Below are 24,775 nucleotides of genomic sequence, written 5' to 3'. Positions count from 1 at the left end.
CTCACTTTTGTTTGACTTCATGTCAGATTGATGAATCGTTTGGAAAAAGCTCAGCTGATGTCAGATTGATGATGTGTGTGGAAACGCTTGGTTATTTTCCAGTGTGCCTCATTGTCTTGACTTGCACTGTGGCAGAACTTCACGCTGTGCTGAGCCAGTGAGACGTAGGAGTGCTGTTTATGGTTAGCTGGCAGGTTCATTAGTTTCTGATGGGGGAAGAATTGAATAAGGTATACAGTTTCTTGTAGAACCTGTATAGTTATAGAAATAACTTTAAGCCTACATTTTGTTTTGAACAGTACATTATTTTTTCGTAATGTTTTGTATGAAGTCTCTAATCACCAAAGACAGCGTTCTTCTTGTTTCGTCGGGAATGTCAGAAGCCGTGCCATTTTTGGAAAGTCCATTGAAATGAAATATTCCTTCCATTTATCACATACTCGCTGACAGAATGGCGTTTACCTGCCCCCCAGCGCAGCTCTAAGGTCATTTTAACAGTGCCGCTTCAGATCCTGTGTGTCAACTTTTGCTCATGCAGAGAGATACTCTAGATGTTTTTGAGAGTTGAGTTACCGAATGAAAGGTTACTTCTGCAGTGTCGCCTTTGACCAAAATAACGTCAGCTACTTTACACTGCCCTCCTTTTACAGCCTTCTTATCTAGATCTGTGTTTTACTAGTGCATACCTGCCTGGATCTATTCCTCGAAGTCATAGCAATTCCAGCTTTGTCTTCAGGGAAAGCATCTTCTGAGTAGAGACACCTCACTAGACTGCGTTTCCTGGAAGTGCTGTGCAAACTGCACGCTGCTTGTTTTTTTGCATATGAACCTGCTCTCCGTGTCTTTTCATGTTATAGGGAAAAAAGTGAGTTTGTTTGGATAAATCCTTAAGCGACATGGATTTCCAGGATGTGTAGCCCTTAACCTACATTAAACTATTTCAGTCTACATTTACAAATGGCATGTGTAATTGTTTCCTTGAGATTTCGCATTTGTTATAATAGTGTAATATTTGTTGGATTATTTCAGTTTTACTTGCAGTCTGAGGCTGTGAAGTTGAAGATTTAAAGCTTTTGTGTGAGAGATTGCATATGCACTGTTTTGTTTGATTTGCGCCTCAATTTATAAACTAGTAGCTTTTAGATATGCATTCATATAGGGGTTGGCATGAATAAAATGTTCCATCACAGTATAGAGAGGTTTATATAACTGCAAGGGTATATGTTGCTGGTAATGTAATGATTTATTCAAATGAATAACAACTGCAGAATAATAGAAAAGCAATAGGCCTAGATATTCATTACATATTTAAGGTACTTAATTTTATTATTATTATTATTATTATTATTATTGGGATGGATTAAAAACAAAAGCATGAGATTATTCATGATGACAGCATCAGTGCAAAAACACCTTCAGCTTTAGATTACGTAAAACACGAGTTAAAAACAAAACAGTTACGAGTAATTTTACAAAACGGTCCCCACTCTGGAATCTGACTGGATGAGCCACTTTGGGAAATATGAAATACTCACAAATGTGACCACATTATCACATTAAAGCACAAGTTGCAACATTACTTGGCAATAACTAAACTCAGCTTTGCAATAATGTTGCTTAAGTTCTTCCTTGTCTTTTTTTGGGGCATATCACATTCTGTATTTTCACTCCACGTTTTTCATCGCCCTCACATGTAAATTATATAAAGCGATCCTGCTCACTAATAGTCACACAAATATATCCATCTGTAAACAATGTAGCAAAATCTCTACCGGTTGAGACATTTCTACTGTCAAGCCGTATTATACCATCATGCCGCCCAGCCCTTTATTGTCTTTGTTGCTTTGTTTGTTGTTTTTAACTTCGGTGTTGCTGTCATCATCTAAGGACTGCTTTTTGTATGACCTTTGTTGGGCCTTTGAGACCTTGCAGTCCTGAAATGAAGCCGCTAGAGCTGGGTGCAAATGACAAAGACGAATAGAAAACCAAGGGATGTATTTGAACAGGAAAACCCAGCTGTCTTTTTGTAACTGTACTATAGGGACCGCGAGCTCCTCTGAGTCAAGAGGACCGGTTATAACTGGCTAGGCTCTGCCACTCCCCCTCCATATCACTGTCTCTTTCTCTCTCCAGCCGCGGTCTTAAAAATAAAGGTTTCAAAAGGGGGTTTTCACAGAGATGCCATTTCCCTTTCAGTGAAACGTTCTTAGAAGAACCATTTTTTTCTTGGAGTGAAGATCATTCTAATAATCCACTATAAAGAACATTTTAATCAATTGAAAGTAGGTGTGTGCGAGATATATTGCATGCGATTTAATATCATAATTTGTTGTTTTAACGATGTGCAATTTGACATTGAGTATTTTGCAAAAAACATTCAAAACGCCCCTACAGAGTGCACGCATGCATTGCGTGAAGTCTAGACTAGTGCACATGTGCATTTAGAGTGCGTTCTTTCACTGCATGATTCAGTCTATTAAAATACATTTAGGAGGATCACAAATTTAAGACATGGGGGCCCTATGTCTTAAATTTGTGATCCTTCTAAATGCATTTCATTGCATATAGTTAATCAATTTCACACGAAGAGTGCGTTGTTTTTGTTTTTTTTCTCCTCTATAAATTACCATCAATTACAAATGTGATTTATTTATTTATTTTTATTTTTTTACAACTGTTCAATAAACAAGTTAATTAAGAGACTTAAGTTTTAGACAACATATTTCCTGTTTCACAAACAAAAATAATTCCAAACACAGCCACAAAGCTGTTTTGCGTCTCTGAGCAACATGACAGTGTATCGTTCCTGAATGAATCAACCGTTTAAATGATTCGGTGCAATCACAATGACTCCCTTATTAACAGTGACTTGCTGCCACCTACTAGCGGTTTTAATTTCACATTTAAAGTATCTTTTTATTATTTAGCCTAAATAATTTTAAATATCAGTATTTAACGTTTTGTTTAAAGGGGTCCTAGCGTGTAGCGTGTCTTTTTTTTCTCAGCCCCAAATTCTGTGCTGTCAAACCATTTATTGCTACATGCAACTTTTGATACCTTTTGCGTCATAATTTGATGTCAAATATTATCACATTCTGAGGAAAATGTTGACCATGCACCAGCTTTTTATACACCACCACGCAATCAAACAGCGATTGAGGCCCAGGACAGCGCCCAGAGATTAAGTCTCATTACAGTGAAGTCGTGGGCGTCATGGATTTGCATCTGACGTAGACTAGTTATCTGGGATATTGGTTTCTGTGAGTGAACGTTTAATGAGATGATCATAGAGCGTGGCAGGAAGAGAAGAGCGAACGGGTTAAATATAGGCCGGCTTGAGCAGTAAAACCACACAGTGTGAGGTTAAGAAGTCATCACAAACAATTGTTTTAAAACATTCCTCTGAAGCAGCATTATGGTTCATTGTGTTCAGGTCATAGGTTGCCTTCATTAACAAACGCTGTTTGTTTGGCACTGTTAGCGTCGGAGGTAAACTGAATTCCCAGTAGTAATGTTAAGCATTACCCGAGTCGCTTGACTGAACTTCGCTTGTCATCATAGGAGTGCAGAGTGATGAAACGGGCATCTTTCAAAGACCAGACATGCTCTCTCCATCATAAATACCAAGAATGACAGCCAGTTCAGCAAACTCGTATGATTCCTGAAAAACTGTCATAAGGAACTGACAGTCTTGAATGTGCTAGTGTTGGACTCAAGGCTACGCTGCTGGAAAAACTTTGAAATTCTCAGTGTCATTTGTATGAATCATCATGGTATATATTACAGTTCAAAAGTTTGGAGTCAGTAAGATTTATGTGTTTTTAAAGAAGTGAATACTTCTATTACGCAAGAATACATTAAATTGATGAAACGCAACAGTAAAGACATTTATAATGTTACAAAAGATTTCTATTTCAAACTAACTGTTCTTTTGAATTTCTTTTTAATACGTAAGGGATAATCAACGGCTAGCTGTGCATTAAACGATTTGAATGCACGACGTGGAGGCGAACACGGAGGGTGGTTGCCTCCGTGAAGTGGTTATGGCCATGGTCATTTGCCAGCATTCACATATTGAAGATGTTAACAATATTTGCGCTGCAAAATTTGACCGTAAAAGTATCTTTGTGCTTCAAAGATGAATTAAAACCATATTGGGTTTGGAATGATACGAGGGTGAGTAATTGATGACAGAATTTTCATTTTAGGGTGAACTGTCCATTTGGGTTTAGGTTTATCTTCAGCTAAAAGACATGTTAAAGATGTGGTCAGGATGGGTTGATTTTGCTGTTCCTCAAAATGCTTTTTTTGTGCACTGTAAGGCATTTATACACTTAAAATCTAAATCTAATTTAGATTGCAAACGTGGTTAACAAACAAGGTTATCGTATATAATCGTGATCAGACCTACTGACTGATATTTAGGTCAGTGCATGAATGCAGCGGTCATTTCTGTCTTGGATCGTGTTTTCCCTCTCCATGGACAGCACACTTCTGTTGTGCCGCCAGCCCTGCGGAAGGAGGCGGTGGGTTTGTTTGCCCTGCGCCCGTGCCCCCTTCCTGTCTAAACAAAGGGGAGGACTGGCAGAGGGAGCGGAGCCGCGTTCCCGCACAGTGATTAGTGTGAACGGGGGTCCCCTCTCCAAATGAAACAGTGGTTATGTAACGCACAATGAGGACAGGCGAGGCTTGAGGCTCCCTCAGGTTCTCTTTCGCCTGATTGGAGAAAAAGGGATACGGGAGAGGGATGCATGCTGTTCGATGGGGTGGGAGGAGAGATTCCTGTAGTCTCCACAGACACAGAGGAACACGGGGCCTCCGCTCCTACACACGCGCTCTGCATTCCACTACAGATTTTTGATGACTAAATTACATGCAGGATATTTGTCTGTGTATGATTTTGCATAGCTGAGAAAATTCAGCATAGGAGTTTCATTATTTTGCTTTTTCAAGGTGCAGATCTTTTTGTTTTTTGCATTTTAGCCTCATTTTAACTGATCGGTATAAAGAAAATGGAAGGTATTGAGCAGATGACAAGGGAGGGGAACTTGCATCACCCGCATGAGCACTAGGCCTGGGCGCTGTGATACTGTGTAACAGCTATGCAATACTTTCAGGTTGTGTCTTGATTTATTTTCTATTTTTATTTGGAATTTAATCGGGTAACTTTTAATAAGTAATATGATTATACAAAATGTTTTTTATTAAAGGATGTAAAATTTAAGATATAATTTGTACATTTAAATGGTGTGTATATATTTCAATTAATTAATTTTTTTAAATTTATTTTTATTTTTTGTTAATGTAGGATTATTAATGTATGAATTTATCCACATATATAAATACAGTAGTCAACATTTGTAGTGGATCAAACAAATTCATCAAAGTTGTCTTAAGACAAGAACAGGTATGCTTTTAGGACACTAAACAGTAGGTTTTTAATTGAGGCTAATAAACCAAGGTAAAAATGCAATAATTAAAAAAAAAAAAAAAAAAAAAAAAAACATTTTTGTACATAATGATTAATGATCACTTGTTTTACAGAAATAGTATTTGTATGCTTCCATGGAGAAATGAGAATTGGTAATTCTCACTTTGTGGTTCTAGTTCTGCTTATATTAACTGCAAAAGTTTCAAAAACTCAAATCAGATACAAAAATTTCCGCATTTGCATATGATCACTTGTCTTCATGTCTGTTGTTTGTCACGACTTCATGAGCACCACAGCTTAATGTGTTGCAGCCAGGATGCACTTTTAATCCTGCCAAAGTCAGCAAAGTAAATCCAAACCATTTACTTCAGATCTATTATTATGACTGCCACCTATCATTTAGAAATGTCACTGTGATGAAAAGTAGTGCTTTATGCCTCGAGGCAGTTGCTTCATGTGTCTCAGTGACTGAAGTCAGTTTGCTCCCTTACTCAGCGTCACCATACAGTGAGTCACGCTTCTGTTTTTGCCAAGCGTTTAGAGCGACTCCAGCGCTGCTGCAGGTGTGATTGCTCACACAGGCCAGCACACGACTGCAGAGATGCTTCTGATGTTTTCGTGGAGGGAGGGCTTGGAATGCGTCCCACCTCATTGCCCGGACGACTCCATGGTTCTCATCGTGGGCTCTTTTCCATAAGCAAACTGGATTCTGCCGGTTGGCGCGGAGCGTATATATTCTTCTCAGAATTAGGGCAGAGCAGAGAGAGCGGAGCACTCGTCACAGGCTGACATGACAGATGGAGAGAGGGAGCAGGCGGGGGAGTCAGCTCAGTGAATCTGGAAAAACAGGCAGTGTAGTTTAGAAAGAAAAAAAGCCAACAGAGACATGGTAAATTATTGGGCAAATAATTGGCCCCAGTGTTGTATGTGCATTTACATAAGGCATTTCCCTAGGTGTCTAACATGGAAATATTTGGGATTCGTGGTCAAAACTTTTGGGTTTTTTTTAATGGCTGACATGGGTACCAATATCTAAAGAGCAGGGTTGCTGATGATAAAGTCTTTACACTCAGAGAAAAAGGTACAAAAGCTGTCACTAGGGCAGGAGCCTTTCAAAAGGTACACCTTTGTTCCTTTTTTCCGTAAAAGGGTACATATTAGTATCCTAAAGATACATATTAGTACATAGAGTACATAATATATATTGGTACAGTAACAATTTTCTACTGTCCTGATTGGGCTTCTGTCACATGTTTTGCTTGACCTGCTAATGTTTTTTTGTTTGTTTGTTTTTTTACTAACCTAACAAATAAATGTGTATACACACAACCATGTTTGCAGCCAGTAAAACATATGATTTTGAATCCTTTATCAGCAAGGATGCATTAAACTGATCATAAAAGGCAGTGAAGACATTTATAATGTCACATAGATTTGTATTTCAAATAAATGCTGTTTGTCTTAATGTTCTGTTCATCAAAGATTTCTGAAAAAAAAAGTATCACTGTTTCAACAAAAATATCACGCAACACAAATGATTTCAACATTAACGTTTCTTGAGCAGCAAATCGTTGTATTAGAATGATTTCTAAAGGATCATGTGATACTGAAGACTGGAGTAATGATACTGAAAATTCAGCTTTGTCAAGAATAAAAAATAAATGGCAGAATTTATATTAATCAGCCTAACACTATTGGAGATAATTGAAAAAACATTGTTTGGTACGCTGTTGCACATGGATCTAGAATGATTCATATTTTTAAGCAAAATATTTGTGAGCTGAGTGCAGGCCTGTTATCTCTTTTGTTACATCGGGATAATTGCTGCTCAGGCTGTGAACATGAACCCTGCTTCACCTGAGAACCGTGTGATTTTGGTCCCATGCAGTTCACACACTACATGTACTGTAGAGTTTCAGTAGGAATGTTGTGTTCCCGAGTGCAGTCATGAGGAGATACCTCTTCCTTTTTAGGCTTCTACATCACAGTGGGATGGATTGAGATGATGCGAGAACCTTCTCTGATTATCCCTGTGATCATACTGCAGTTTAAACTAGATCAGGCATCAGCCTCAATGCTTTCTCCACATGCCGTGAGACATCTCATTTGTAAAAGTGGCTTAAAGCAAAGAAAAGCATTCACAGAAGCTTTAACGCTCCATGAAACTATGGAGGGCTGCTGGGTGCTTTGATAAGCTGTTTTGTTTAAAAACACATTTCAAGTTTGTTTGTTGCATTCATATTTTTATGGTAAAGCACAGGTTTTTGTCTGTCTTCAATTCAATTCTATTGTGTTTTAATAAACACAAAATATTTTTACATTTTTTATTATCAATAATTTTTCTTCATCAATAAAATTAAATAAAACTAATTATCAATAAAAAGTATTTTTTATTTGTTTTGTTTATTGGAGTGGGAAACGGGCCAACTTTGACATACCAAGTTTTCATTTATGGTATCAGTCCGACACAATATTGCCACATCTTGACAGTGTCTGCAAACATACCGAAAAGTCCACAAATCGCATTAGGAGCTCGAGTGGAAGTAATGCTCGTGCTTGACTGGCCGTCTGCATCAAGAACATCGTGTACAATGTAAACAACCCCCCTCTCAAATCCCCCTCAATTCGCCTACATCCCAGCTATTGTTTCCACTCGATCAGTCCCAACGAACTGGAGCTTAACCGCACCATCAATGGCTGTTTGTCTCCACCAGTCTTCAGTGTACTACTTCTGAAGTGTTCTCTTGAGAAAAGTGCTCTTATACAGCAGTGAATCCATTAATGCTACAATACATTGCGTGCAAAGGTGCTATAAGTATCACACAATGCAAAATAAAACGACTGCGTGAATTCCCAGAGTCTAACGTCTCGACACTGCCTCGTCTGTCACTTTATATAAAGGCTACAGTGCTTCCAGACAAAAGGAGAGGGCGGACCGGTGCAGATTTGGTGCGTATAAACTGCGGCGAGGGAAGAAGGCTTCTACTATTCTAGCCGCAGGCCTTCGTGCTTTCTGTAGTGGAAATGACTTCAATGAATCATCCCGGGTCTTTTCCGTGCCTGTTTTGCTTTTGGGCTAATCCTGATAATTCCAGATTTCACTCCACATTACTTATACCTGTTTCTTCTGTGTGCAAACAACTAGCACGGTTACATAACTGTAAATGCACGAGGAGGTTGTCAACCGTTCCCACTTCCCTGAACCCAGGTGGAATGCACCACTCTACGGAAAATAAAACCACAGCTCACAAACCTGTGGCACCAACCGAAGCAACTATTGTTGCATTTTCCATTTTAAAAGGCACATTACACCTATAATCGCTACTAAAAATCATTTCATTAGGAGTGAACGGTGGAATTTTTAAATGCACGGCCGTCTCTTCTCAGAAAAGCGCTGGCGTACTAAGTCATAACGCGCAGTAAATGCACACATGCTTCTTTTCTTGCTCATGGAGTGAAACTTGCTGAGGTTGTCCAGTCTATTCTGTGTGTGCTGCACTGTCAGAGTTGGAGCTGGAGAATACAGGATGAAGCTCTGTTGTGCAACCTGCTGCTGTCAGCCCAATTGGCAAAATGGCACTTTCTCTCATGCAGAGTGGCAACGTGGCCTTCATTTGTTCGTGTCGAAATCCCACAATGTGATCTCACCAATCTTCCAGCTGTACCACAGGTTTATGAGATGTGCCTCTCGATGAGTACGCTGTCATGCAAATTTCAGTGTTCTTACATAATAATGATTGTTTTGTCAATTTATAATGCCAACTTGTATAGCAGTATGCAGGGTACACGTTCAGAGTCCTGATGTGTTAAGTTGGTGGAAAAATCCAGGCATATTGTTGAAATCTGGCAAAATCATAAACAATGTTCAGGTTGAAGAGTATGTGGAGAATGGCATCTGCACTCTGACTCTCAGATAAGTTACAAACGCTGAGGGTGGCCGGTTGCCTAGTGGCTGTCTAAATGCACTATTTGAAACGCATAACCTTTCTATAAATTTTGTGACTCGGGAGCTGCTGACGGCAGGGCTTCTGTAAGCAGCCGTCCTCATCTGCAGCTCCTGCACAGCTGTTTAAACAGTCTCCGTTTCAGCCCAACTCTCTACGAAACTCTCCAAGCGCTTATTCAAATCATGTTCGCCTATTTTACATGTAAATATTGAGGCTGGCCGGTTCTCAGACGAGGACTGTCATGATTACGAAACTTGCTGCCGATAAATGGTCACTCATGTCTCTTGCAGCGCAAACTTAATACACACACGGCTTTCACACATACACTGTTCATTTACAATTAATTTAAACACACAAGATGTATGATTTCCTGTAAAGCTTTGCAAACAAATGTTAACCATGGTAGACTTTTGAATATCAGTTTAATAAAATTTTAATGTTTGTTCTATAGAACTAATTCTTGTTCTTAATATTTATTTTATTATTAATTATATTATATTAAAATTGTTTATTATTTAAATTATGATAAATGATTAAACATTGACAACATTTAAAAAATATATATATATTTTTTTTTTGCTTGTGAAAATTGATTTTTGGAAAGCACTGTCAGGTTTATACGTTATCTGGTAATGTTAAATGTTAAAAGGCGAAACCCGTACTGCATCATGTGCATAATGTATTATCATAATGCAAGCTGCGCTGTGGACTTGAAATGAACCGTATTTAAAACACGCCTACTTGAAGGTCATATGGAGTGCACTCATAACACACTAGAAACGGATACAAATGCACTGCAATTTTCACTCAGAAATTGCTAGAAAAAATGGCAACGAAACAGCAAGTAACAGAATCAGACATTTTAAGTAGAAAAGCTGAAATAGTATTTGTTTTGTAAAATGTTTAGTTTCGAAAAATCATTTAAGATTTCTTTTAGTTCTGTGAAAAATAAGTTCTGAAATATAAAATTAACCCGACTGAAATTTAAGAGCAGTGATCGTGAATATATTGCTGACTGTTGTGATCAGCTGATTATGTAATCTGTCACAGGCCTATTGAAATGTGCTTTATAAATAAACTTGCCTTGCCTATTGTAGACAGTGTAATGCAGTGATTTTAAATCCAAAAGGAAGTCATCTTTCTAGTATGATGGTTTTAGATTCTGAAATATTATGAAAGCTTGATTTAATCTCTGAGCTCAAGTATTCATTCTGATCAGCTGTTTGTAGCCCACAGAAAGACACGTAAGCACAGGAGCCTCAGTGCCATTCAGAGCTCTCACTGTGTGTTATTTGAACAGGTAAAATCCCTGCCATTGTTGGGATCCGTATTGTTTTTTTACTGCGAGCAGCCTAAGCTGCAGAGACGTGTGTGCGTTTCACCAGCCGCACACGCTGTAAGCCTGAATCGGGCTACGATACTGATGAGAAGTGACAAGATAAGTCCCGGCTCAAGTGCAGGGGCCCGTCTCTTCTCTCCACGGGGGAGAAATGCACGCTTCTGTGCCGGGAAAAGAAAAGAGGGGGGAAAAAAAACACTGGGACAGGATAGCCGTTGAGGGTTGTGAGGACGGCAGGCTCCCCGAGAGCATGGGTGCGTGCGAGAAGCCATCATTGGGAATATTTTAATCTCCGCTGCTGGTTTATGTAACAGTCACGTGACCCATCAATGACGTGACATCACAGCTTGCCCTACTCTTGTTTTCACTCAGTCGTTCACGAATCTCCCTGTAAGATGCACAAAGGCAGTACGGGGGACAGGACCACTGAGCGTTTACCAGGCCTTGTGATTGTTTAGCCTTTACTTGCTGGAGAAGAGAAAGGGAGCCAAACAGTGGCCATGCCTCTTTGTGCATGTGCTCGTGTGTGTGTGTTTGAGCTGTGTGAGGAATAGAGGAGCAAGTTCTGTGTTTGAAGGACCGCTGATTGACACATCAATGAGAGAAACAGTCCTCCGAGTTCACGGCCGAGACGAAATGGCCATGAAGCTATTGTTCTGGGAGTTAGAGCAGCATTTGAAAAGGTAAAGTGTGTTTTACACTGCCTGGACTTAAATCCGCATACAGCATTTTCTGTTAATGTGCTTTATTCGGAAGATATTTTAGATGTGGAAAGATTGAAAATGCATGCAAATGCATTGACATCATGAACGAAAGGTATGGCTCTATTTCTTGGAGAGTCTCAGGAGGTCTTTGTTCCTCTGAGCATCATATGTGTGTCAGATTAATCTGCTCATTTTAATGAGGAGATCGTGTTTGTACGTTACATGTAGAGAATAAAAATCAAGGAAATCAAAGTACATTTTGAGTTACAGAAAGAAGTGTTTTTAGTTCCAAATGGTATTTGGTGCTTTGACATTCTATGCATCTCCAGAATTGTATTATTTCCTGTCAGATGTCGTTTGATCTCCGTTGAAAGTCATTTATATTTATGCATTTGGCAGATAATTTAATTCAAAAACGACTTATTGCTTTCAAGTTCATGCATTCCCTGGGAATCGGACCCATGATGTTTCTGGTGTTTGAGGCTACGTTTACACTAGTACGTTTTCGTTTTGAAATGCATAACTTTTGCTACGGTTACGCGTGTTGTTTACACACCTGGCGTTTTTGACCCTCAAACGGAGACTTTTGAAAACGCTGCAGACCCCGTTTTGGTCTCAAAATTCCGGGGTTGCTTTTCAGTGTAAACTGAGCAAAACGGAGACTTTTGAAAACGATGGCTTGGCTGCCCACATTCGCTCTGCGTATCCTTGACGACCGTGTAAACAATAACATCATGCTCATTGTTGTACCCATAGGTATTTTAGATGCCCCATTCGACTGCTTCAAGCACGCAGACGCATCCGCAATCTAAAATAGCGTATCTACTTATACATATCTATGGGTACAACAATGAGCATGCTGTTATTGTTTACACGGTCGTCAAGGATACGCAGAGTGAATGTGGGCAGCCACATCGTTTTAAAACGAAAACGCACTAGTATCAACAGGGCCTGAGCTACAATCAAACTTCTGGTGTAAATGATAGATGGATGATTTGTTCTGTGGAGCTTTGCACCAGGTTTCTGGACAGAAGCTTCTTTATCATTTAGACCTTGTTCACTATGTGGGTACACATTGTCCAGAAAACCTGTTCCTGGTTCAATCAGGTCTTGAAATTTGTGTCGTATCTTCAGGTAGATAACTGGAGTTGTGCGCCATGGCCTTTTAATTGTGGCTGTGACTGTGATGGCGAACGGCGCACGAAGACGTCCGTAAATAAGCAGGTTGTGTTGATTTGAGCGCTCTGAATGGTGGTAGTGTGAGGTCAGGTCATGGACGGCCGAGGTATATTTGGACTCCGTAATTGCTTAAATCCACTTCCAGTCAAAGAGCCTGGAACAGCTAACAGCATCCTGAGCTGCTTAGGTTTGGGCTTCGTTTGGTGTGCCGCTGCTGCACTTAATTAGGATAAGTGATCTATTTTTACTGGACGCAAATATACACTTGATTGAAACGTTTCAGCGGTGCTGAACCCCACTCATGTTTTCAAAGCTTTGTGTCAATCATGAGCAGGACTTAGGCAATGCTTCAGAAGAACAGAGGATATCGGTTGTCATTTTGCAGGAAATGATGTGCTCCAGTGAGCGTAATGAAGCATTCCTCAGTGTTTACCGGGTGGGTGTTGCACCACCTTTATTATGGTGTGGCGTGTGGGTACACACCTATACAACAGGCCCGAAATTGTGGAAACCTACCCAACCACAATCATGACTCAAGGCAACATTGTTGAAACAGCAAAGCTGGCGCAACTGTGTGCTGTGAAATATTCACATCTTATATGCAAATTATGGAATATTGCACATCTGTTTATCAGAAATTTTTTAATCATGACTGCTAAGCTGTTCCAACTAACTCTCAACCGATCATTCTGGGATCTTTCTTTTCTCAGATTATAAAATATCAGATATCAGTATGTCATTTTTATTTGGTAGGTTACAGTCTAAGAAGCTGGATAATATACAATCAGATGATTAATAATGCAAAAGGTGATATAAGACCTGATCATCCTGTTTATTTTGTAGTCATATCCAGCTGATTGAAAAACTGAATATATCCTCATATCTCTAGATTAAACTTTGTGGTTATTTTTGGGGTTTCTCTTTTATCCAATTCATCCACCTAGTCCGCTTTACTATGCTTGTAAATACAGTTTAGTCGCAATATAACAATTATCAACAGATCTTTGCTTCCGTATTGTGATGTACATCCGAATTAAATGGATTATGGAAGAGTTATCTCTTGTTGTTTGGATGGAGGTCTGAATGCGAGCTTGCAATTAACTGTAAGAAAAGGAAGCGTTTATGTTTACAAAATGATTTTCCAGCCCACGTCACCAGAGAGAAGTGAAGTTTCACTGGAAGATCATTTTGATTATGAATTAAAAATATAAAATGAAACACACATGCATGGATGTTCTTCACAATAAGATCTATAACTTCACTTACAAAATAGATTGGGTGAAATTTTTATTTAATGTTTTAGAAGTTGTTTATAATCGCTGCGTGGAACACAGTTTGCTTGTCAAGTTTGTTAGAATTTCAAAATAACAAATTTCATTTTGAGATATACTATAGTTTCATCATCATAGATTGAGAGATATAACTGTCCTTAGTTTGATCATTTCTCTACTGTACTCTGAGCCTCGCAAACCAAACACACGTGCATGCTCAAATAATATGAAGCATGCTGATGTGTAGTTAAACACGTTAATTAAAGCTCACATGAGATTAGTTAGCTGCACCTAAATCATAGGGGACTGAGTTTCATCTAAACATGCTGGAGATGCTTTCTGCTTTAGGATCTGAGCTTTCAGTCACGGGTCCACGTGCCCCTGGAGGGCCATGAACGCAGAAAACAAGTGTACAAATAATTTCTATATTTTAAAATGTATTACTAAATGGGGTGCATTAATCTGTTAAATTTCTAGTTTGTACTCAAAGATAACAATAAATAAAATTAATTTAATCTGGATTATACTGAATTATTTTGATTTGTTTTTTTCTCTCCATGTAATACAAAAGATTACCATTTTCCTTTTAAAATCTATTTCTTTTTATGAAGTTAATAATTAAAGTTATGTAATTTCAAGACTAAAGTGTGTGTGTGTGTATTAAGGTTGTAACGATATACCGGTATGACGGTCTATCGCGGTTTGAACGTGCACGTTATCATACCGTAAACAATTGCATATCTACGGGGGGTTTATTTATTTTTTTAATAATGAAAAAAAAATTATAATAATCTCACCCGCGCATATGCAATTTATTTCAGCTGCTTCACTCTGCATTCACGTGGCTGCTTACATGCACTTGCAGCGGAGGAAATGGCAGAGACAGATTATATCTAATCTCCATCCTCCACCGAAAAAGTTTAAATCTGCAGTAGGGGAATACTTCGGATATAAAAAAAAAAAAAAAAAACGAACGCGGGGTTGTCCTTGAGGACGGTTCCAATTGGCAAAAAATGTGGACGCAAAGTGGCTGCAAAAGCAGGCAATACATCCAACATGTTCGCTCATATTCGCGGACACATCCCTCCGTGCAAATAAAGGTATGTCGCATTAAGTTAAAAGGCCGTATAATTTCCGTGATGCAGAGGGAATCCTGGTGCAGTCGTGAACATGAGATTTACAGTATAACGTTAACGAGGTTGTCACGTAAAACGCGCAATCTGATGGATGGATAAATCAAAAGATATGAGTGGCGCCGTTTTATCTACTACATACTGAAGTATGCATGCATGACACTAATGGTGTTTTCAGCGTCTACATAAGCATGAACATCAGCAGAGCTGCTCTGAGAGAAAACCTAAATAAACATTTCCCAGTTTTATTTGAGACAAACCATTGTCAAATACACTCTGAAACTCAAAGGTTCGCTACAACCCATCAAAATAAAAGTTCGATTTAACTTGAAGTCATGACAGAAATATATTAGCATTGTACAATGTACTTAATTTATAACAACAATAATAATATTCTTTATAATTAATTTATTTAAACATTATTTTTAAGGAATATCATGTTTGTCCATGTTTTAACTTGGTATACCTCTGTTGTGCATCACTTTGCCAAAAATAAGTTAAATTTTAATTTGATAACATTTGAAGACATTAAAATGTTAAAGTGTGATTTATAGATATACATAAGGCTTATAGCTTTATTTTAAAATAATAATTCACAAGGGAGACTTACTTTCATTAAAATGGTTTCAGGTTTGTTGCAATAAAGGATTTGTACACTCAAATAACTTGTTCTTATTCTTTTAAGAGTCATTGTTACTGATAAGAATTGTTTAATATTTTCTGAGATATTTTCTGAGACGATTATCATACCGTGAAAATGTCATACCGTTACAACCCTAGTATATGTGTATGTGTGTATATATATATATATATATATATATATATATATATATATATATATATATATATATATATATATATATATATATATATATATATATATATATATATATATATATATATATATATATATATATAAATAAAATCGGTAGTCCCTGGATGGCTGATGGTCATGTTTTAAAGGTTAAAACTCGTGTTTTAGGGATTCACTCCACTGCAGTTCCGCTGTTTGCCGATAAGCGGCGACATGTAAACACTGTGCTTAAAGGCATTCCCCTTCAAATAATGTTTTGCTCGTGTATATAATAAAACAAAACGGACTGCAAAACATTTTTGGTGAAAGTAGTATTTATTTATTTATTCTCACAAGGTTATGCAATAGCATAACAACATGAAGAAGCGGCTATTATTCCTGCCTGGATTCTGTGGTAAAATATAGATGCTGAGTAATAGAAATGGGCTGTTAAAAGCTGTTGGTGCCTTGAGACTTTTGATGGAAATAACATCAACTCGCTCCAACCGGATTGTCTTTATAAGGCAAGTCGAGTTGGAATAAATTATCCAGAGCGAGTCGGAAGAGCGTCAAATGGAGGCGTGGCTGCATAGATTAGTCAAATGGATCTCGCTCTCCGCCAATAGCGCGCCGAGCAGCGCTGGTGTGAAATAAATTATGCAAATAGCACAGGCTGCAGATATTCACCAGCGCAGAGATGAGCTGACCTTGGAGTTTCTTTGTGCTGCGGCACTGGATGTACGGTCTCCTGATAAAGCGAGCTTTTCTGCTGGGGAGTCACGGCACAATATTCCTGCAAACGCACACAAAGGATGTAATGCTCCAGAGGCTGTAGAAGGACACGCGTTCACTTCCCTGGGCGATTTCTTATGGACGCAATAGCATGAATTCTCCATGCTATTCCGTGGCGATGGATCTTGGTGTTTGTCAGCTTAGAAATTTCTCAATATCTTTCCTCTCGTCGTTGTTGGGGACTGAGACTTCGTCCGTCAAGCTCGACAATAGGTAAAATGTCAGACTTGTTTTCGTAATAAATCGTCAATAAGCTAAAGCTCATGCACGAGAGCCTGTGTTCTGTGCAAAATACGAGTGTTGAACGCGAAAATACGCGACGCGGTGCTGTTTTGGAGAATTTGGGTCATTTAATATAAGTTAGCTGAACGTTTTTAACGCTGGTTTGTGGTAAAAAGCCTAAGCTGTAAGCCGCTTTCCTGCTCTTTCAGTTCACTCAAAGATGATGCTGAAGGCAGCTTTGGATATATAAAACGTACCTTTCTGAATAAATAGATGCAGAGTTGGACGTGTAATGGAGATTTCCATAGTACATTTACAAAATGTTTTTCGATATTTCATGTGTTTGTGACGATATTCTGTTGACGTTGCCATAGTTTCTTGTGTGTTGCTGGTGTATTTAAGCAGTGAAGTAACGTAACGATTCTCTCTCTCTCATTTTCCCCCACAGCTCATCGGGTGCCAGTGTTGTGGCCATAGACAACAAAATTGAACAAGCGATGGTAAGTCATCCTGCCTTTCCAATCATAAACATCGCATATCCGAACAGATATTTTGTTTACATGCCGTAAACAGGCTGTCGAGTTGCATCAGTGTCGCTGGAATGAATTATGTAACGTTATCATTATCAAAAATGATTGTTGCTCTGTCATTGTGATAGCGTCGATGTTTGCCGCTTTCATTGTTCATTCGCGCTAATCTAAGTTTAAAGTAAAAAGCTAATAAAAAAAATAACGAGCGAAGCCTTTGGTGTTTGCCTGCCGACTTGCCTGGGGTTTTGCCTGCGTACTCACGCGATCTGTGCGCCTTGTTACTGTTGCTAGGCAAACCCCAAAGCTTTTACACCTAGTTAAAAATATCTCGGCTTCTGATTGGCTTGACGCGCTGTGGGACGGCCATTTTGTTGGTTTGGTGACGGCATAAAGGGAGGGAGGGATTGTGGGTAGCGAGTAGGATGCAGGTTAGAGCCTTTCAAGGCTTTACTTCAAATGGTGAACGCAGCATCTCACAGTAGATCGGTGTTTTTGCACAATATGTGACCCTGGAGCACAAAACCAGTCATAAGCAGCACAGGTATATTTGTAGCAATAGCCAACAATACATTGTATGGGTCAAAATGATCGGTTTTTCTTTTATGCCAAAAATCATTTGGATATTAAGTAAAGATCACGTTCCATAAAGATATTTTGTACATTTCCTACCGTAAATATATTAAAAACTTAATTTTTGATTAGTAATATGCATTGCTAAGAACTTCATTTGGACAACTTTAAAGGCAATTTTGTCTTTCTTTTTTTTCACCCTCAGATTCCATATTTTCAAATAGTTGTATCCCGGCAAAATATTGTCCTATCCTAACAAACCATACATCAATGGAAAGCTCAATATTTCAGATTATTTTTACATATGATACATGTAATAAAATGAATCTAATACACAGATGGTTTGGTTGGAATAAATGAAAAAATAAAGTTTGAAAATAACACTGTTGTCCGCTTTCAGGATCTGGTGAAGAGTCACTTGATGTACGCTGTCCGTGAAGAGGTGGAGGTGTTGAAAGAACAGATTAAGGAACTGATTGAGAGAAACTCTCAACTGGAGCAGGAAAACAACCTGCTGAAGAACCTGGCCAGTCCGGAGCAGCTCGCACAGTTCCAGGCGCAAGTCCAGAGCGGCTCGCCGCCGTCGTCCACGCAGGGAGCGCTGCCGCCTGCCCCGCCGGCCCAACTCGCAGCACAGAACTCAGGCCCATCGGCGTAGCACCCAGCGAAAGTTCCTGTTAAAGGCGACGAGTGGCTCGAGACGCAAAGGAAACAGACTGAACAAACATGCCTCACTCACATGTTAGACTGATGAAATTTGCACACCTTTCAAAACTTGACAAACGTCGTACCGAGGTGATTTATACACCAGTGACAATCCAGTTGGCTGAGGCGGGACGTTGCCAAAATCCACGGAATGTGATTGTCAGGAAGAAAACAATCCTAGAGGACGCGATATAAAGAATCACTGTGCCTGTGTCTAAACTCCCGATTGGTTTTCAGTCAAGTGTCTCCCTTACCTTTGTAGTGTACATGCTGACTGCGGTCTTTTTAGACTGCGAGCTTCTAATAAAGCAAGCACTTTTATGGTGACGAATGTGATGAGACTTTGAAGAGCTGCCGATCTGTGCCCCAGCTGGCATGGGGGAGGCAGACGCATTGACTTCCATAGTTGCATTGGTGTAATCATGATACTTTTTTTGAATGAAGAAAATTAGGAGGTATGATGTTTCAAATCCTCTTTCGTTCTCTGTGCGGTGAGAATGGCGGATGAGCTGAATTGCGAGGTGGACAGGCTGTATATTATTGTATGATTAGTGTAAGTATTTTGTAAAATAGCGATATGTGAAGCGGTTAAAGAGACACTATATAGGTTGTACAGATTTAAGGTAGTTGGCTTACCCAAGAGACATCATCCTTCTTTTTTTAATGCTGTTAAGCAGGATCGGTCTTACGATATTTATCTGACAGATGGAAACTACTCATCTAACACCTACTGTACACTACTTTGTTCCCTTGAGATGATTTTGAAGTATTACACCCATGTGATTTCTGTTTTCAGTTTGGACAGTGAAGTATTCTCTATCAATCTTTTAACTTACAGTTACTCTTGACTATCATATAGCTGACATGGATTTGCAATGTGTACAACTTGTATGCTTATGTTCTGTGCATGTTCTCAAAACCAGGAAATAAGTTGTAAAATACTGTAATTGCACTTGCCAGTTGCACTTCACAACTCTCAATAAAGTCATGTTTGTGAACACCGTTGAGAAAAGTCCCTGAGACTGAGTGCTTATCTGTTCCAACCTGAAAAATCTGGTTACTTAAAGACATGATTAAAACAGACCAATAGACCTATCTTTTACATACGGGCATACATCTGAGTGGAAAGTATTAACACATAAATTAATATCTTCACCATATATCACTTTAAAACTTGAATGTATTGTTCACGCTTCGATCATAAAATGGGCTTAATTTTCACTTCATGCCCATTTTGACAGCATTACTATGAAAAGTTAATCAAATTGGATTATTTTGTTGGTCATCATAGTACTGTTCGTAATACAATCTTAAACTGTGCAATGCATAATGGCTATATATGGATAAGAATCTAAATAAGTCCCTTATTATGACTCTAAATTCAATCAATATTTAGATTTTTAAAGTAACTGCTTTCTTTACTCTCTCCATGTTTTCTTATAGACTACAAAGCTAGAAAACTCCAGATGACCCATAAATTTCATAACGATCTCTGATTGTTATCTCCAGTAGGGTTGTCTATACAGTTAGTGCTCTGTCTGCTAATTTTACACAACAAATGTACATTTTTACATCTGTAGCATTCATGAAAGTTCAAATTAAAAAAGAAAAAGAAAAAAAAAGAACAAAAACTTATGCAAAACGCATATGAGTCATTACCCAAATGTGTTTGACGTTTATTTGAAAAAGGCTCACGCAAACACGGTTAAATAGAGAAATAGATCATGGTAATCATCAATCACAAATAAATATGACAAAAATGATAAGATGTGTCGACAACAACGATGGTTTTGTAGAAAAGCATGTGCGCCCTTCATCCAGGGACACTGTAAACATGTGTGACAATGTCATGTAGTATTGTACACTAGATCCAGCTCAGCATACAAGCCTCTGACCCACAAACAGGATTCCACCTATCAGTCTTCCTTCAGATTGTATCCAGTCACCCAAAAATCTCATCCAGAGGTAGGACAGGGAACGTGAGGAACGCTGGGACTCACATTCCCATTCGGATACTTTGAATTATCTGAAAGATGGCTGAAAACAAAAAAATACATATTCAGTTAATTGCTACAAAAAACAGGGGAAGCTTAATAGCAATCAGCAAACTGTATATTATATCAAATACAAATGTAATATTACCTGATCCGCAAACAACAAATACAAAGAGTGCCAAAAGCCATGGCCCCACCGGGTATTTCTCCTCCTGTGGTCGCTGGAACAGGGAAAGTCAAAGTGTTTCATAAACAAAATGTATTTTGTAAACAAAATATGGTCTGGAATGTCTACAGATAAATCTGTTTACACATGACACAAATGTCTACATAGTGTCACGGTAACAAAAAACTAAAAAACACCTGAAGACTTTTTCCTGTGCTGTGTTTGTCTATACACAAAATACTATATTTACATTTTTTTATTTATTAATTTTGTTGTTTTGCATCAAGATATGCTATATTATCTGACTATATATATATATATGTGTGTGTGTGTGTGTGTGTGTGTATATGTTTATGTGGTTTATGAGGACAAAAATTTGTATAATGACATGGGTATGACATAGCTATTACAACGAGAGGTAATTTATAAGGACATTTTCAGTGTACCCATAATTCAAAAGGCTTATAAATCCTTCAGAATTAGTTTTTTTGAAAATCTAAAAATGCACTAAGTTTCCTGTGAGGTAGGGCGATAGAGAAAACGGTTTGTACAGTTTAAAAACCATTACTCCTATGGAGAGTCCCCATAAACCATAAAAACCAACGTGTGTGTGTGTACACATTTGGTAAAGTTTCGGTAGTGACATTGTTTTATTTATTTTTTTGATTGTTATTCCCTAAAATTATCACTACAGAAACAGTCACAACCAAAACATGTCATCATTGTTTCGGTAGTGACAACACATAATCCTTTATTTGGGGAAAATAAACAAAATTTTACTACAGTTATGCTATTTTTTATTTATTTTTTTAGTAGTAGTGTTTTAAAATTCTGTAATTTGATGTGGTCGCTACCGAAACATTACTGTCACGACCGAAACGGGAAATGGGATGTTCTGTCAAAAATAAAGTATACTGAACTATCAACTAAGATGTTATGATAGTGTTGACTAATGAATCCTTAACTTTGAAAACAATATGATCAACTTTATGCCTTTTACAAAGAAAGACTGGATTCAAAATAGAACAAATCTCATCATCACACTTGAAATAGTGATAAAATTGTAATTGTTATTGATCTACCTCTAAAAACTTTATAATAAAATAGCAAAACGTATATTTACAAGGTAGATGTAAACAAACTCTTAATAGGACAGTATAGCCCTTCTTAAATTATAGCCTATATTATTGTGTTTCGGTAGTGACAAATTTGGGGGGAGGAAAAATATTCCAAAACTTTCTGAAAATACAATATGAGAATTAACTGCACAATTAGAAATGTGTAGCCTACCTTATAAATTATACAATGTGCATACATACATAATCTGAGGGAAAAGACACATTTTGTTCAAGATGTTTCCAACTCTGACTTTGAACAAATTCTGTAGAATGGCCCATATATATTCTGGACGTTACACGTCCACAATTACTATTATTAACATATACTTCAACATGGGATCTCCATCATGCATTAACCCTTGAACAAAAACACAGCAAATGATTTCATTGACGCCTATGGCAGATGTTGTGACCCGGTTAAACTGCACCTTTACCAGGGAAGGTCAGCAGTGGTCAGATTAGTTAAGTGCATCTGTCATCAGCTCGTAACTGTGGCCATGGCAACAACATAGGCGTCAACGTTAACTAAATCTGGTTTACATCATGCTTATCGACTCATAAAGCTTATTGAGCAGATTGTGATTATGTAAAACAATAGCGCGTTTACGTCGTTTACGAATTAAGCCTAATTTAAGATGATCCCCGATACCGAAAAGAATTAGGTGGAGAATTAAGACTTACACTCGCCCCGTATGATGTTTGAATAAACCAGCATCGTTAAAAACCGACGATGGCCTCGAAGTGTGTCTCAAGATAACCCCAAATCATGCAGCCAAAAAACGAAATCCACACAGATCTCCATTCATTTGCATGTATACAGACGACAAATGACAGTCTTACCAGGGTCTTCGCCACGTTCCCCCTCTGAGTGATGTTTTTGCTGTGCTTCTCGTTTGCCATACGGATTCTTTGTTTTGCTACCATCTTCCGACCCAGCGTATAGGTATAAAATAAACGCTACTGTAAATCAAATATAGTATTGCTTTATATGAGGTGACGCTTCAGTCCCCTTCCCTGCACCTGCTCCCCTAAACCGAGTTATGCGGGACGGAAGTGCGCCTCCATGTAGCCTAATAACGTCTAGAGGGACGCGCTCCCTATTTAGCTCTGCTCCATCTCCCATCCCCATTAAACTATTTTTATTTCTTGCTAATATTTTTGTATTCACAAATTAAGTAAAAACTTGATATATTAAACCCCAAGGTTGATATGACATAAAAATAATAATAATTAAGTAATATAATAAGTAATAGCCTACGAAATTAAATAGACATGCTATTATTCCCTGTTGGGAAATCCGGCTGAAACTGGTAGTTGTTTTGGAACATGAAAGTTCCATCTACCTGTTTATTAGCTGATCCAAACCATTAACTAGTCCATAAACTTATACACATTGGTTATCCAAGATGGTCACTAGTTGGCTGAAGCTGGTCATAGCTGTTCAAGGATGGTCATTACTAGTTATTAGTTGGTCCAAGACAGTCAGTAGCTGGACCAGGCTGGTCATAGCTGTTCTAGAACGGTCATTATAGTTTGTCCAAGATGGTCACTATAGCTGAACCATGGTCACTAGCTTGTCTAAACTGGTTATAGCTGGCCCAAGATGGTCATAGCTCTTCCAGGATGGTCAGTAGTTGGTCCAAGCTGAGCATAGCTGTTCCAGAAAGGCAATTAGCTAGTCCAAGCTGGTCCAAGATGGTCACTAGCTGGACCAGGCTGGTTATAGCAGTTCCAGAATGGATATTAGTTGGTCCAAGATAGCCTTAGCTCTTCCAGGATGGCCATAGCTGGTCTAAGATGGTTATTAGCTTGTCCAAGGTGATCTTGACTGTTCCAGAATGGTCATAGCCAGTGTTGGGAAGGTTACTTTGAAAATGTAATAGGTTACAGATTACAAGTTACCTTATTTAAAATATAATAAGCAGTGTAACTATTTAAGTTACTTTATTAAAATAATGTAACTGATTGCATTTTGATTACGTTTTGATTACTTTTCTAAATCTGTAACGCATGTTTTTAACTGTTAATCATTCTGAAACGTTTAAACTAGGCAGGGTTAACCTTACAGTAGTACTCAACACTGATTACTATCAGACTTTTAAAATCACTTCATCACTTGAATTAAAGACTATAATAACTCAATTTTAAAGCACAGCCGTCACAAAATTTGACTTTAACATCTCTTTTTACTTTGAGATTGTTCTGAGGTTAAATACAGATTTAAAATCAGAAGATATAGTTTAATAGTTATGATACTGTTTTTGAAATCAGATCTTTGCATAGCTATGACAGGAAACACTGGCATCTAATAATGCTTTGGAAAAAAAAACAAATAAGCATGTTTCCTATTCTGTGTCCTAAACTCCTGAAACATAGGTGTCTCATATTTTAGAGCAGATATTTTAGATTTTCTTAAGTAACAGATTACAATTACATTTATTTTGTAATTAAATACGTAATTCCCTTACATGAAACTAATTACTAGTTACCATGGGGAGTAGCTACATTTAAGGGAATTATGTAATTAATGTTGCAACACTGCTCATAACTGGTCTTTAGCTAGATGGTCATTAGTTGTTTGACCAGTTATGTTGCAAAAACACATCTTGATCTAGTATGACTGGCTGGTTTGCTAAAAACCATCTAATAGTTATCAAGTTCCAAAAACCCAGCTACCATCTTAAGCTGAAGTTTCCAGATTTCTTCCAATGCTTCCTATCTGATGCTTTGTCTAGGATATCTATCGGCTAGATCTAGTATTCCCATGTAACTTTAAGTTGCAGGGGATTTTCCATTTATTTGTAATTCTTCAGGGAGTGCAGTGCTTTCCCACTGAGTTTCCCCACAACTGTCAAGGTGAATAATGCCCTATTTTTGCTGT

The 24,775-nt window shown here is 38.1% G+C and overlaps 2 protein-coding genes across 3 annotated transcripts in view; one reads left to right on the top strand and one right to left on the bottom strand.

Annotated features, from left to right (window-relative positions):
* tsc22d1 (TSC22 domain family, member 1) overlaps positions 1-19,631 on the top strand; it is a 45,983-nt gene extending 26,352 nt beyond the window's left edge. Inside the window, exons 1-3 of one of the 2 annotated variants that reach the window (XM_058786357.1) lie at positions 16,220-16,802; positions 17,260-17,311; positions 18,312-19,631. In XM_058786357.1, the coding sequence (XP_058642340.1) occupies positions 16,681-16,802; positions 17,260-17,311; positions 18,312-18,569 (432 nt within the window). In that variant the 5' untranslated portion in view covers positions 16,220-16,680 and the 3' untranslated portion in view covers positions 18,570-19,631. Of the gene's footprint in view, positions 1-16,219; positions 16,803-17,259; positions 17,312-18,311 lie in introns of those variants that run through there. The other variant, XM_058786356.1, reaches the window with a different exon arrangement.
* A 188-nt stretch (positions 19,632-19,819) lies between these two features.
* On the bottom strand, positions 19,820-23,005 carry serp2 (stress-associated endoplasmic reticulum protein family member 2). The gene is made up of 3 exons (XM_058786362.1): positions 22,735-23,005; positions 20,759-20,831; positions 19,820-20,653 (listed from the first exon to the last, which is right to left on the bottom strand). Exons 1-3 carry the CDS (start codon positions 22,816-22,818, stop codon positions 20,613-20,615), a joined length of 198 nt encoding a protein of 65 aa, XP_058642345.1. The 5' UTR covers positions 22,819-23,005; the 3' UTR covers positions 19,820-20,612.
* Between the last annotated feature and the right edge of the window lie 1,770 nt (positions 23,006-24,775).

Source organism: Onychostoma macrolepis, chromosome 09 (assembly GCF_012432095.1).
Source record: "Onychostoma macrolepis isolate SWU-2019 chromosome 09, ASM1243209v1, whole genome shotgun sequence".
Lineage (NCBI taxonomy): Eukaryota > Metazoa > Chordata > Actinopteri > Cypriniformes > Cyprinidae > Onychostoma > Onychostoma macrolepis.
This window is presented reverse-complemented; position numbering and strand designations above follow the sequence as displayed.